Below are 13010 nucleotides of genomic sequence, written 5' to 3'. Positions count from 1 at the left end.
CGTTCTCACATTCAGAGTTGTCCCGGTCTCAGTGAGTCGCATGCGGAACGATTTTGGCAATAATATCTCCAACCTACGTTTGAACTTCGGCACGTAAGTGTAGTGAAAGTTGAGCAAAACCTATCGACCTTGGACTTCGTCACGGGCCGTAGAACCAATCACTCAAACCTCATGCGCACATAAGTGTCGGAATATGAAACGTGTAGAAGTAACTTTTATTGACGAAGATTAGTCGAGTCTCTTTAACTCTGCATAACCGTACACAATCAATCGAATTGGCGTTAAATTTCGTAACCGTACTTTACAGGGCGAAAGAAAACACCCGGAGTGAAATAACGAGTGTGCAGATTGCCATTGGCAGTGACACCGACGACAACGCGACGTCACTGACATACGCGAAGATGACGGAGAATCGATTTGCTGGTAAAAATGAGATAAAGAAAAAATATATTCGAGGTCTGGTAAGAGTCGAAATACAGGTTGAAAGAGAATACAAATATCGAGCAGTCGGCCGAAGGCCTTGGACTGAATTTTTCACTCTACGATATCTCCTGCGTAATGTCACAACGAAGCACGGCAAAGAAGGTGGGTATAGATTTCCCTAAAGAGCTGTTCGTTTTTCATACGCGCGACGTTTGTCCGTGTTACCCTTTACCACAGGCAGCGCAGAGCCGGCTTGCAGGTAACCAAGTGTTCTTGTACGAGGGACGGCAACTTCTTGCGCTGCATAGAATAACAGGATCCGCCTCCCGGTGAAGTTGGTTCGTCCTAAATTATTGCCACGCTCGGTTTTCACGAGTATCGCCATTAGCGCCCCCCCCCAACCCTCTGATTATGCGCTAACCGAGAGAGGTTCGAGATTAATATTGAAAGTCGAGCTTCCCGATTCAACGCTATACGTACGTACGTAAAAGTTGCCTCCTAGTCCGCAAGGCTAGAGCGTAACCTCCTCGGCTCCTCGGGGAAAACGAGGCTGTCACCCGCCTCGCGGAATAACAAATTACCACAGGAGGTGGGTCCGTCCCTCTTCTCCGGGGTCCAGGCGCCACTTGTTCCCGACGACGCGATCTCTCGCTCGTCTTTTTCATTCTCTATGATCGGCAACACAACGACGCCTTCGCGGTCTGCCGCTCCTCGAAGCCGCAGCGCCGTTTTCGACAGCACGCGTTCTCTGTCGGACTTTGGCGTCGCGTCGGTACGAGGCATGCGACCATGTGACCGTTGTTTTCGTCACTTCCTGGACTTCGAAACTGACAATAAGTAAGCAGTGTACATCCGCTCGGGACGATTGAGCATTCGCTTGGAAATCAAACAGTTGACTCGACTCCGGTTCGTCGACATTGATTTCGGAAATTTCTTGTGATTTCCAGTGTCGACCCTAATTTCCAACGATTTTCAATCATTTTTGGATTGTATGTATAGAATCACAGTCACTGGAAATCATCTGGACCGCTCGAAGTATTTAAAAATCAATGAAAACACGTGATAAGATAAAAATCGATAAGATTTTAACGAATTGAAGTCATTCAGCGTTTACCGCAAGACTTGTCAACGATTTCCATTCGATTTCCAATCCACGCCGTGCAAATTCATCTTCGGCAATGTTTCGAGTCATCTCTATTGATTCTGATTGTTTAAAAGAAAATACTATAGTCATTAAAATTCATATTCTTTACAATTTCATCCCCATGTGTTAAATTTATAATTTCTTCGATCGAACGTCCGACCCTCGACTCAAGAGTTATGAATTTTCGAGCACAGAGTACGAACCAGAGAAATTTCAACCTAGCAGTGAAAAATGTGCGTTGAGTAGCGATAATATACGAGAATCGGGCGAGTAAATAAATTGCAGGAGATTACAGGTGTACCTCGCACGTTACACGGATGGCATAAGCATTATCGTATCGACACGACACACGGGCCACGCGTGTTTATGATTACGATTACGAATAGTGGTCGTGTCGCGTAGACGCATTATATCTATAACATTATACACGCGAAAGGAGACACACACGCACACATGTAACGTGTATGTGTCAGACACTGCACAGGCGGCCATCCAATGACGGTGTACAGACATTTGCATTAGCCAAGGTAACAGCGCATTGATGCGGGTTGCGTCACTGGTCGTCATCGTCGTCGTCGTTGTCGTACTCAAAGAGACCGAGAGCCACAAGAGCTGGTTTACCTATTATTCCAGTTGCAGAAAAGAGCCTAACGACAAACCTTGGCAGAGTGTCTGCTCTCGGTGCTTCGACGATGCGAGATACCTCCATACCTCGATCAAGATCCTCTCCAGCCCGCGTTGTTTTCGATCTCTAATCTTTTATTTGCTTCCAATTTCCGCTATTGTATTGTATAATATATTGCGAGGCGAAAGATTATATCCACGGCGGCGGCCGCACCTCTGCGGATCGATTTCCCCTAATCGTTCGTGACGATCTCGCGATATAAGAAACCTTTTACCTTTTGCAGCGAGACCAACCCTCTTCTTCGCGGGCAAACTCTACCTCCACGTATGTATATATGGATATAAAACTTGAACTATTCAATATGTATATATCGTTTGACGTATGTGACTGTCGCGCATCTCGGTCACTCATTGTCAGGGTATCGGAGACGAGTTGTATACTTGACTCTACAGATTTTACAAAAAAAAATCAAAATATAAGGGGAAGAAAGGCAAACGGAGACATGTGAGTAATGACCCGTAGACTGACCGTCGACCAAGCAGACTAATCGTCGGTAGCGCACGATGGTACGTTCAACTCTACATGTCATATGCGCGACAATGCAAAGTGTGTATGCACTGTGTAACGGTGCTACATTGCTGTCGGACGTGATCGCCACGGAGCCTTGCTTGATATGGCTATAATATAAACTGCTGGCATGTTGCTGTAATAAATTTGCAGTCAAATAGGAAAATGAGGGAACGAAACGAAACGACGGTCCGAGAGACAAAGCAATTGAATAATAAAAAAAAAAAATGAATAAAAAAAAGGTAAAACGACGACACACCGCGATACTGCAACGTGACATCGTCAATTGGAAACTCGTTGAGTTGAACGCTCGTATCCTGATCGGACGCGCAAGATGGCCTAGATCATAATAGCTATAAACGAGTACGCATCTTGCGGAAATAGTTTCGAAGAAAAAAAAGAGGAAGCTCTTGGAAGCGAGTTGACGGTACGAGAGGAGGCACTTTCGAAGGCAGATATTTTATGGTAATCAGGGCTCGTTATTACGCTATTACGACCCCGTGGCACGCTAATGGGACCCGTGCTAAGCGTAGTAGAATCACTGACTGCGTAACGATGAGTGCGTGCGTATTTTGATGAATTCGAACAATCTTCCTGTGTTGCGAGTTACACGAAAATCCTGGACAATATCGCGGGTCAGTTTGTATCTATGGTGTTTGGAGGAAAGACGGGCCTGGTGAACGATTTGCGTGAATATTACTGTGGTACCAATGAATTACACCGAATGCACATCTTCGAACTTTGGCGATAATCGCATCAAGGTTGGACAGAGGTGAGAGCGATTGGAACGAGTCCGTGATCGAGGAAGGCGGGACATGCGTCACGTGCTGTACGAAAATCATCAATTTATCGAAAGTTTGAGTAACATAGCGAAGCGTGGGCGTTGGTGTAAAGATGGTGTGGAGGGGGAGGAGCGGTCAACGAGAGGAAAAAGAGGTCTGCATCCGGTCGGAGAATACCAGAATAGATTGGGTGACGAACCGATTGTGAGAGGTGAAAATTATTAGACATGGTAAAGATAAAGAAGAAAACGAAAGTCGAGAGGGAAATATGGCGAGAATGAAAGTGTATGCGAAAAAAAGGAAAAAAAAAAAAGGGTAGAACTAAAAAACGGAAAAAATGAAACTTACATTGATCAAATATCTTAAGCATTGCTTTCTTTAACTGCATAATCGGACGTGGTGTTTATCGTCCAAAGACAGTAATTCATAACCACACTTTCACTCGCGTTAAAAACAATTATTATCTGCGATATTGCACTTGCGGTGAAAAGGTTCATTTCTCGGTCTCCACGTTGAGCAATATGCAACAACTACCGGCGAATGCTTTTAATCCTTGCGGTCTCTCTTCGAATGAGACGTTTTATTATTCACCTCTTCCTTTATTATTCACGAACGAAAGTTCAGCGATATTGACACTCAAGCTCTGTTCTCGGTAAAAGCTCGTCAATCCCCGCAGAGCCACTTTAATCCCGCGACGGTGTTGCGGCAGCGTCGATCGCGTAAGCACTAACGAAACAACTGTTAGTTTTTCCTCCGTCAACTGCAAGACGAGCGGAGTTTCCTCGGTCTTGCGAAACGGCGGCGATAAATGTGCGCAAAACGCTACGCGTCATCCCGCTATCGCTTTACCACTTGACATTTTGCTATCCGCATGGATTCTCGGCAGAGACATTGATAAAAGTCGACGTTGCTGCTGCCGCCGTTGCGAGATACCGTGAATGACGGATCGTCGGCTGTCTTCGGAACTTTGAAAGACACGGAAAAGTCGAGGAAACTGTCGTGAGTAAGAATGGTCCAGGCCAAGGCGGGTCGGACGTGATGCGAATTCAAAAACGGAGGCGCTGCTGCTTCTTCCGAGACTGCGGCTTGTGACAGTCTTCCTTGCGATGCGTGATACAAGATATTATTATACAAATGTATTATAGCTGCGGATATTATAGGTTCGTTACACTTCTTTACGACTCGACAAATATTTGTTGAAACTTTTTGCGACGCAGAATTATATTTTACACAACCGCTGATAAATTTTAAAAAAATTTTACGTTCTTTGCAGAGGTATATTGTATTATAGTTCCTCCCGTCCTGCAGGGGCACCGATCTGCAACGGTACGGTTTCAAAAGCGTTTCGAAATGTAATGCTCTTCCAGTTTTCTTCCAGCTCCCCGCATTCAGAGCAAGTATTTACTAGTCTGTAACACTGAACGGCAATTACGGACGGATTATTTGAGTTTGTCACGACCGTCGAGAAGTCTACTCCAAGTCTTCGCCAAGTTGATTAGCGATAAGTAAAAGATAAAGAGAGGCAGAGTAATGGAAAGAATGACGGAGTCAACGATAAGGGGGAAAAACCTCCGAAAGATTATCTTCGGGACACTCGGCGCTCGCTTTTCAGCTCGTCAAGTATCGCACTCTCCTTGGCGTCGTTCATCTCGGAGTACAAAAACAGCGAGAGAAGAAGAAAGAAGAAGACAAGATAAACAAAAAATTAAAAGCAAACTAAGAACCGATAGATAACGTTCATTGATAACGAAAGTCTCGATCGCACTTGTTTACACGTTTCTCGCATGCGTGTATATTTTTGTTCAATTTTCTGCACATCGGTACGTAATTCCTGCAGGGTAAAAACTGTACGCAGTACCAAGAAACCGGGTAACTCATTCACCTCTTCACGCAAACAACGCGACGCGTTGAACTGCAGAGTCCGTTACTGCACAGAAGAGGACGGTTGGTGGTTAGTTCGGTGTGTTTGAAACCGAACAGAAAGTTTCACTCGACGCAGGCGCCGATGCCGCTCAACGGCAGCTTCACCGTTTCTGAAGCAAACACGAGGGGCGATTTTACTCCGAAACGTAAATCGATCTCCACGCCGGCTCTCGTCGCGTGTCGGATACTCGCCGTTTAAAAGCGATAAGACGCCGAGGCGAGGAAGGAACGAGACTGAGGCGGAGGCGTCGAGCGTTTTACTCGGACGCCCGGAGCTGCTTCTGCTGCGCGAGTTAAACAGCGACTGGCGTCGAGTCGCGACGGAGTGCGGCCCGCAGTCCCGGCGACCGCTCGTGTCTCGGAATCAAGCGTCGGCGGCGTCAGCGTCAGTCGGAGCGTCGGGAACGCGAAACAGCAACGCAGCGCGACGACTCTCGTGGTGAGCGTTTTGTACCGATACACCGATTAACGGAAACGTACGTCTTTCCGCGCTGCGGGCAAACACCGGGGCAGAATCGTCGTCCGATTGGAACGAACGAAATTTTAAATTTAAGGAGAAAAAAATTTGACCACGCGTTGAAAACTTCGCTACTTCGATAATTTATTCGAATCATTTAGGTCAGGCGAGTGGAATGTTTTATGTGTTTATTTAAACGAGTAGTTTTTAACCAATGCCTTGCAAATATGGTTCAATTACTTCGTTTTTTTTTTCGTTTTTCAGTTTCAGTGCTTGCACAGCTGCGCGTTTGGTTTTTATAACAACTCACTCCGCGCAATGGGATTATCGACTATGTTGTATTTTGGATAGCTTTGGCGCGCGGTACAAAATTTGAATTGAAAATAATTTTCCGGCTTCTTAATGTCGTGGTGCTTATTTCTTATGCGTTATATACGAGGTTTGCGGAACGGATTAGAAAGAAGGCTAATAAAAGCCGACAGGTTTGTTTGAAGTCAACTAAATCACTTTTGTTTGAACTTTACACCCTGCACCGTATATAAATATTTATCCGAGGCTGGCGAAATTTTTTCTATTCAAATTCGTTCGATCGATGTATAATTGATTTCCCTGAAATGAATCCATCCATTGTATCCTCTTCACTTTCGTATTCTATTGCACTCTGGTTTAACGTCGAACTTGTCGTTACATCGGAATTCAATTGTAAGCCGCCGCCGGATTAGGAAAATTTTTCAAGAATTGTTGAAAGTTTACGCGCACGGTGTTTCATAATTCTGCGTGGCACGCGTAATGACGTAAGACGGCGCGTGATGTGACGTCACGTAGCGCTCGTAGCGCAAAACGCGATTATTATGTATACACATAAATTTTCCATGTTTCATTTTTACCAGCGAACAAAAAACTGTGCGGTAATTAAAAATGCCGATCACCTAGAGATTTCGAAGGTGTCTACATACGACAATGAGCAGAAATAGCAACGATTTTTCCACAAGTTCACAAAGATCGTATAAAAAGTTTCTTTCACTCCAAACATAACGATAATTTACTCGAGTAAAATTCGAGTCTCGCGTCAACGGACTGGAACCGTTCAAAATCGTCGACCGTTCAAGGTTACGCGCTCTCTAATTCGCCGAAGATTGGTAAGTACAGGGAAATGTGAAGCTGAAGTTAGTATTTCGGTAGTGAAAAGCTGACCGTCGGAATCGCTCGACAATCGTGAAAGCGCGTGGAGGCGGAAGCCTTTTGAAAAGAATCTCTGATTAAAGAAGTTCGCGGTAAACGATTGCAGGGACCGACAGCTTTCGGAAGAAGACTTTTCTCCTTGAAAAGAACGAAACGAGAGATGTGCTTTCGTTTGAGGTGTTATCCGACTTGGAGAAGACGTACTTTCCCGTACCTGGAAAAGCGTTATTCTCAGCGATGCGGCAACATCGTTTCTCCTCGTTAATCAGCTTTATGACATCAAGATAAACCTTATCGAAGATCCGAACTGCCATAGGAAGGGTGTCACATCTACGCGAGCGGTTCTCGTAAGGAAATTGCGACCTTTCGCGTTAACACCTGGTATTTCTTCCTACTTTACCGCTTCCCCGTCCCTTATGTCGTCGGTTTAGTCTTCGTCCCTGAATTCTCGGGGGCTGTTACGCAACGTTGTTCCGCGGCGTTGGCGGTAAGCCACATCTGTGACTGTGCGCACGTTCGTCGAGCGTCGGTGTGCCAGACTTACAGTCAGCAATAGCGTCGAATATCCGCTGTGACAGCGTCCTCGTCGCGTCGGCTTCAAAGACGAATAGAACGAGGCTAGGCGAGGTGGAGCGGCGCTACCCGGTTAGGTGTATCGAAACCTTCTACGCGGGTTCAGCGATTCCTGAAATTCCTACGGGCTAGGCTCCCGGAGATGCGGGAAAATCGCGCGAAAGCGACGTTCCCCGATCGCGCGACCAGCCGCTGCAGCTAGACACGCGTCGCGACGCTAATCGTCCGATTACCTCATGTCGCAGGAAACATTGTATTATCGCGACAGATACGACAGCCTTCCGCTCTCTCGGCGAACGGGCCAAATCGTTGAAAGCAGGGAGTGCCGACCTGTCTCCAAAGAACTGGTCGATGCTGTTGGTTTGATTACTATACTGATTGCCTTGTACTACAGTTGTCCAATGAAGTTATAGCGTGAGCGACCCTACGTTCAGGCGATGTTCTGAAACATGATCGGCACACCGACGTTTTGAGCTGAGAGCAAACCGAAAGCAGTTGTTAAAGCAACACTGAAGCTGTCTAGAAAGTGTCCCGGATAAGTCATAGGAGAGACTGCTGAGCATCAATTGCAAGACAACAAACTATGTTCATTGATTAAATTTTTTGAATTAAACAAACCGAAGAAAAAATTCTTAAACGAGTGATAACATGGCACTACTTTCTACGTAGGGATGAACGGATGGAAAATGAATTGGTATCAAGGGGGATAACTAGATTGAATATATTATCAATGATTCGTTATCGACGGTCAAGAAAGACAGTGTTGAGTGTGAAATTGTTCATTCGTACGAAATAGATCTCGAAGTTTAATTATGAGTGTTGGAATTGACACTTGGTAAATAATGTGTAATTTGATTACAGAAGATTGAACTAACTGACAAGGAATGAAGTGGAAGGTGGCTTGCTGAAGTAAAGAATAGATGCGTGTTTGCTGAGAGATGGAACAGAAGTATACTTGTTGAGTAATCGAATAAAAGTAGTATGGTACGTACTACGCAATTTTGGAATTTATAATTAACCATTCGGATTTTACTTCTTCATTTTGCTATTTGTAACGATGGTTTTTTTGAGTTTTCATTAAAAGTTTAGATGAATATATTTATTTTTTAATCCTCGATTTCAAATTCAGAATTATGAATTAATTCTACAATTCTGAATTGAAAATTTATGATGATAAATAAATTTTGCAACGCTTGATTGTAAATTTATAATTACAAATTAATCTGCCACTTGTCAATTGAAAATTTTGTAATTATGAATTAATTTTTTTAATTTTCGCGTTTAAATCACCAATTAACAATTACTCTATTAATTACTCAATGGCAGTTAATGATGAACAAAAAAAAATACAAATATGCCCAAAGCTGCCGTCCACTCTTCCGTAAGAAGGTATTCATGACCGCTATCCTGTGTCTGCGATAGGTTTCAAGTAAGGAATTTGATGTCGAGGAACTTGTGAACGTATCATACAGCTCCTTGATCCACGATGTACGAGGAACAGGTAATATATTCGGGTAAGGCGACTTGCGCATTAACCATACATCTTGGTGGCTAAGCATCTTTAATTCACTGATTGCAATAATTCGATTCGATTTGTCCGAAAAAATTCGTGAAATTCGTGAAACTCGTTTCCGTAAGGTAGAAAATAGATCGGGCATTCGGAACGGTGGTGGATCAAGGTCGGTCTTAGAATTTAATCTAGCAGTCGGAAATCACGTCAGCTGTTCTGGGACGTCGGATATGCTATTAATATTTAAAGGTGGCAGGAATGGGTCGCTCCCTAGTAAAAAAGCTTGTGCTTTATTTCCACTAAAAAGGTTCTCCAGCACATGGATCAAGATTGATACTGTTTTCCTGAGGAGGTAAAGCCAGTGAGATATTTGGAACCAAGAGATCACGCGTCTCCTTTTTTCCCTCCAACATCTCATCATACTTCACTGAGGACGTCGGTTGCAGAAGGATTGCACGTCTTCCTTCTGCACGCTTTCTATCCACGTTTGCAGGTACTCGCTGAATGTCCGATATGCACGAGTCATTACAACCGCGAGCGAAAATTAGAGGTGGCGCTAAAAAATGGGTGGGATGGTCAATCGGTTTGTGTAACTCGAGGAATTCGAAATACCGAGATAAAAGCGATCGGCTGCGATGTCAACGAAGATAGAGGACAAAACTCATACGGTACATTGAGACATCTCTCGGTTCCATCGATTGTGAGATATCGTACATGTATAACGCTTGACCAATCGAGCTGTTGATATCAAAGATGCTTCACCTTGCTTTCCGGGTAATCCGGAGATCTTCACCAGCTTAAGAAGCAGCTGTTCCAGCTGGACGACCAAAGATTCACTGCTTTCTTCATCGCTGGTATCTTCTATTTCGTAAACGCACTGCTCATGATCGACGAGTGATTCCAGAAGATGTTCCTGGCTAGTTCCAACATCGGTCACCGACTCATCGAGAACCCACCATTCGCTTTTCAAATCCTCATTCGAGTTGAGCAAGGTATCAATCTTTTTTGAAATGTCGCTAATGCTTTGATGTAAAGCTTTCACGGATTTCAATCTCTTCTGTGTCGATTCTACCATGGACTTGAGTGACTTGACGGTTGCAGCAGCGGCGGATGATGACAAGGCGATGCACTCATGGCATTTACCACTGGAATGCGCAATAACCTCACAATCCGAAGATACCTGGAGCTCACGCTTCGTACCGGCTAAGTGATATGAATGCTCGCATTCGGAACCGCGATTTCTCACAGTATCCTCCTCGTTCGCAGGTCTATGCATATGCTTGTTTCTATTGTCCGCCATGTTGTTAAAAATCTGCACGCGAGAAACACGCGTACAATGATATTGGTGGCTTCGATGGAAACTGCTGATTTTGAAGAAGAACACGAGACGCGTTACGAAAATGTATTGGCGGATTAACACGGGGTAAACACACCGCACTGACACTTTGGATCACGGACGCAGGCAGAGTTAGAGACAGTTCGAAAAAGGGTCGGTAGTTCTAACCGTCGGAATGAAACTAGTTTTTAATATTTCGCTGTGATCTAGGCGCGGCATACGTACGAATAGGACGTCGAACTAAGCGCAAGAAATTTGTGTTGCAGTAGTGACGGAAGGTGGTGAAAAATTTCCGAAAAATCCCAACGGAAGACACGAAATTTGAAGAAGCCAAATTCACACGTTCGTCACTCTCTACCACTTAAACACACACACACACACGCAACACTACAACTCCATTTACAGCATTGTACCATTACAGACAATTCTGTAGTCTACAAGGCGCGACAATTTTTGTTTTTCACATTGGTATCGCTGTAGACTCTAGACAGGTACTTCTTCCTCTTAAATATGTAGTTTCTCAATACCTATTGAATAATAATACCGGTTTTGATCAACAGATAGTATCGAAATTGAATTTTTTATCGAAGGAAAAAAATCTTTGTTGATTAATAACTGTTGTAAGAAACAATTTTCGAAATAAAATGACCCAGCGCGGAGTGAAATTGAACAAGCCTAATAAATTTTTGGACAGTTTTTGAAGCGGTTTGAAACAAAAAATCTATATCAAAGCCCTTATTCATAATCTTACTCTCTTGTTTTTTTTATGTGAATATAAGTTGTAACTATTTTCCGAGAGAAATTCATTTTCGTTTTTTATCGTCGAATAATCTTGTTTCAGTTAGTTCATCGCCTGTGCACTACAATAAATAATTCTGCAAGTACGAGGCAGAAATGGATTACGAGTCTACTTACCCTCCACTAAATTCATTCGCAGGAGGAGCAGTAAACGAAACAGAGAATGAAAAAGACCAAGGAAACTCTACAACGTAAACTGCAAAGCCTAACCCTGACGATCCTGGAACCTTACGACAGCCGAAGATCCGTTCAGGTAAGTGTTGCACCGAGTGCCAAAGCTATACGGGAACGCAGATTGATTTCCATGCAAAAATCCTCATCAGTTGCCGATGAGAAAGAAACTGAAGTCGCGATTTTCAAAAGCGTCACACCGCCCACTCGAAGCACTGAATATTTTCGTTTGGTACAAGAAAAATTTTCATTTCTCGTGCAGAGTTATATTTATCATACACTTCGGTTATACGTAGCGGAATCCAAACTTTTCCCATTTGTTGAGGTTCACCAAATCCGCGCCACCGATTTTGCAAACAATCTTTTCAAACAACGGTGATCTTCACTTGCATATGATACGCGCTTTCCATATAATATTCCCGTTTTTATTCAGACAGCAAAGCGTTATTATAGGTACGTAGTTTGAATGACATTATGAAGCCGCGGGCGATAACACGTCGCAACTTTGGATATTGCGCTCTCCAGCTCCGTAATTTCTCCGCAGTTGATGCTAACGCCACAGCTTATATGCATACATATACGTGCGTGTATATATATATATATATATATATATATAGAAATGCAGGCACGACGTAAAACTTTTCTATACAAAATTTTAAACACCGCGTTGGCAACTCTTCGCGCTCTCAGCCTCATTCCATGCGTAACTACAATGTAGGCACACGCGTGTGTGTGTGTGAATTTACGTGTATACGTTTTTTCATCTGTGCGAAATGTGTATATTCGCGCATGTGCGAAAGCAGCTGCTTCTATACCTGAATTCTCATTCCCCTTTACGTAGCGTACACTGTCAGCTTGTGCAAAGTATAGCCGGACTTGCACCATCTGAGGTCAAACGAAACGCGCGTATTATGTTATAGGTATACATGTGGTACATACTCGTTGCGCACTGCGTCCGTTGTACTCTGTATATTATATTCATGGACAATCCACAAGTCGGTCTGTAGGTTGTGGCACAGAAATTCGAACGGTGATTCGGTTTTTCATCCCGTTTTGTACGTAATTTTTGGACTGTGACTCTTCATCTTTTCTTATTTTTATTTCGCGATGCGATTTTTTCATCTGTGCAAAGATCAATGATTGCTATGATAAAATTCTAATTCACGTGGATGTAATCATATAACATGACAAATTTCTATGTTCGTTTCAATCCTGAAATACTTCAATTATGTTCGTTGAAATCCAAGTCTTTTTTTTTTATATAGAGAAGTTGACGCTATACCTGCGACTTTCTACGTGACGCTCAAATTTATCACAAGCAGCTTGCAACTACAGTTCGTTTCACATTCAGTCACCGTTTGTTTTAACTGCAGGTATTACTTAAACGTAAACTTGTAAAATCTGTACATGGCTCTCGCGGTTCAGAAACTTCGGGAAAGAAAAAATTTCCCGTACAGGTATATATTTCAAGCAATAGTTTGACTATCCAACATAACTTAAATAATCCGCCAAGCTAGCA

At 43.5% G+C, this 13010-nt stretch overlaps 1 protein-coding gene across 7 annotated transcripts in view; it reads right to left on the bottom strand.

Moving 5' to 3' along the window:
* Window positions 1-13010, bottom strand: part of LOC124187935 (dual 3',5'-cyclic-AMP and -GMP phosphodiesterase 11) — a 91993-nt gene that overhangs the window by 32798 nt on the left and 46185 nt on the right. For 2 of the 7 annotated variants that reach the window (XM_046580112.1, XM_046580113.1), the window contains exon 1: window positions 9949-10890. The exons of 3 other annotated variants lie outside the window; for them this stretch is intronic. In XM_046580112.1, coding sequence (XP_046436068.1) covers window positions 9949-10486 — 538 coding nt within the window. In that variant the 5' untranslated portion in view covers window positions 10487-10890. Of the gene's footprint in view, window positions 1-3889; window positions 5762-9948; window positions 10891-13010 lie in introns of those variants that run through there. 2 more of the 7 variants (XM_046580114.1, XM_046580115.1) reach the window with 1 other exon arrangement.

This window comes from Neodiprion fabricii, chromosome 1 (genome assembly GCF_021155785.1).
Source record: "Neodiprion fabricii isolate iyNeoFabr1 chromosome 1, iyNeoFabr1.1, whole genome shotgun sequence".
In the NCBI taxonomy this organism is placed as follows: domain Eukaryota; kingdom Metazoa; phylum Arthropoda; class Insecta; order Hymenoptera; family Diprionidae; genus Neodiprion; species Neodiprion fabricii.
This window is presented reverse-complemented; position numbering and strand designations above follow the sequence as displayed.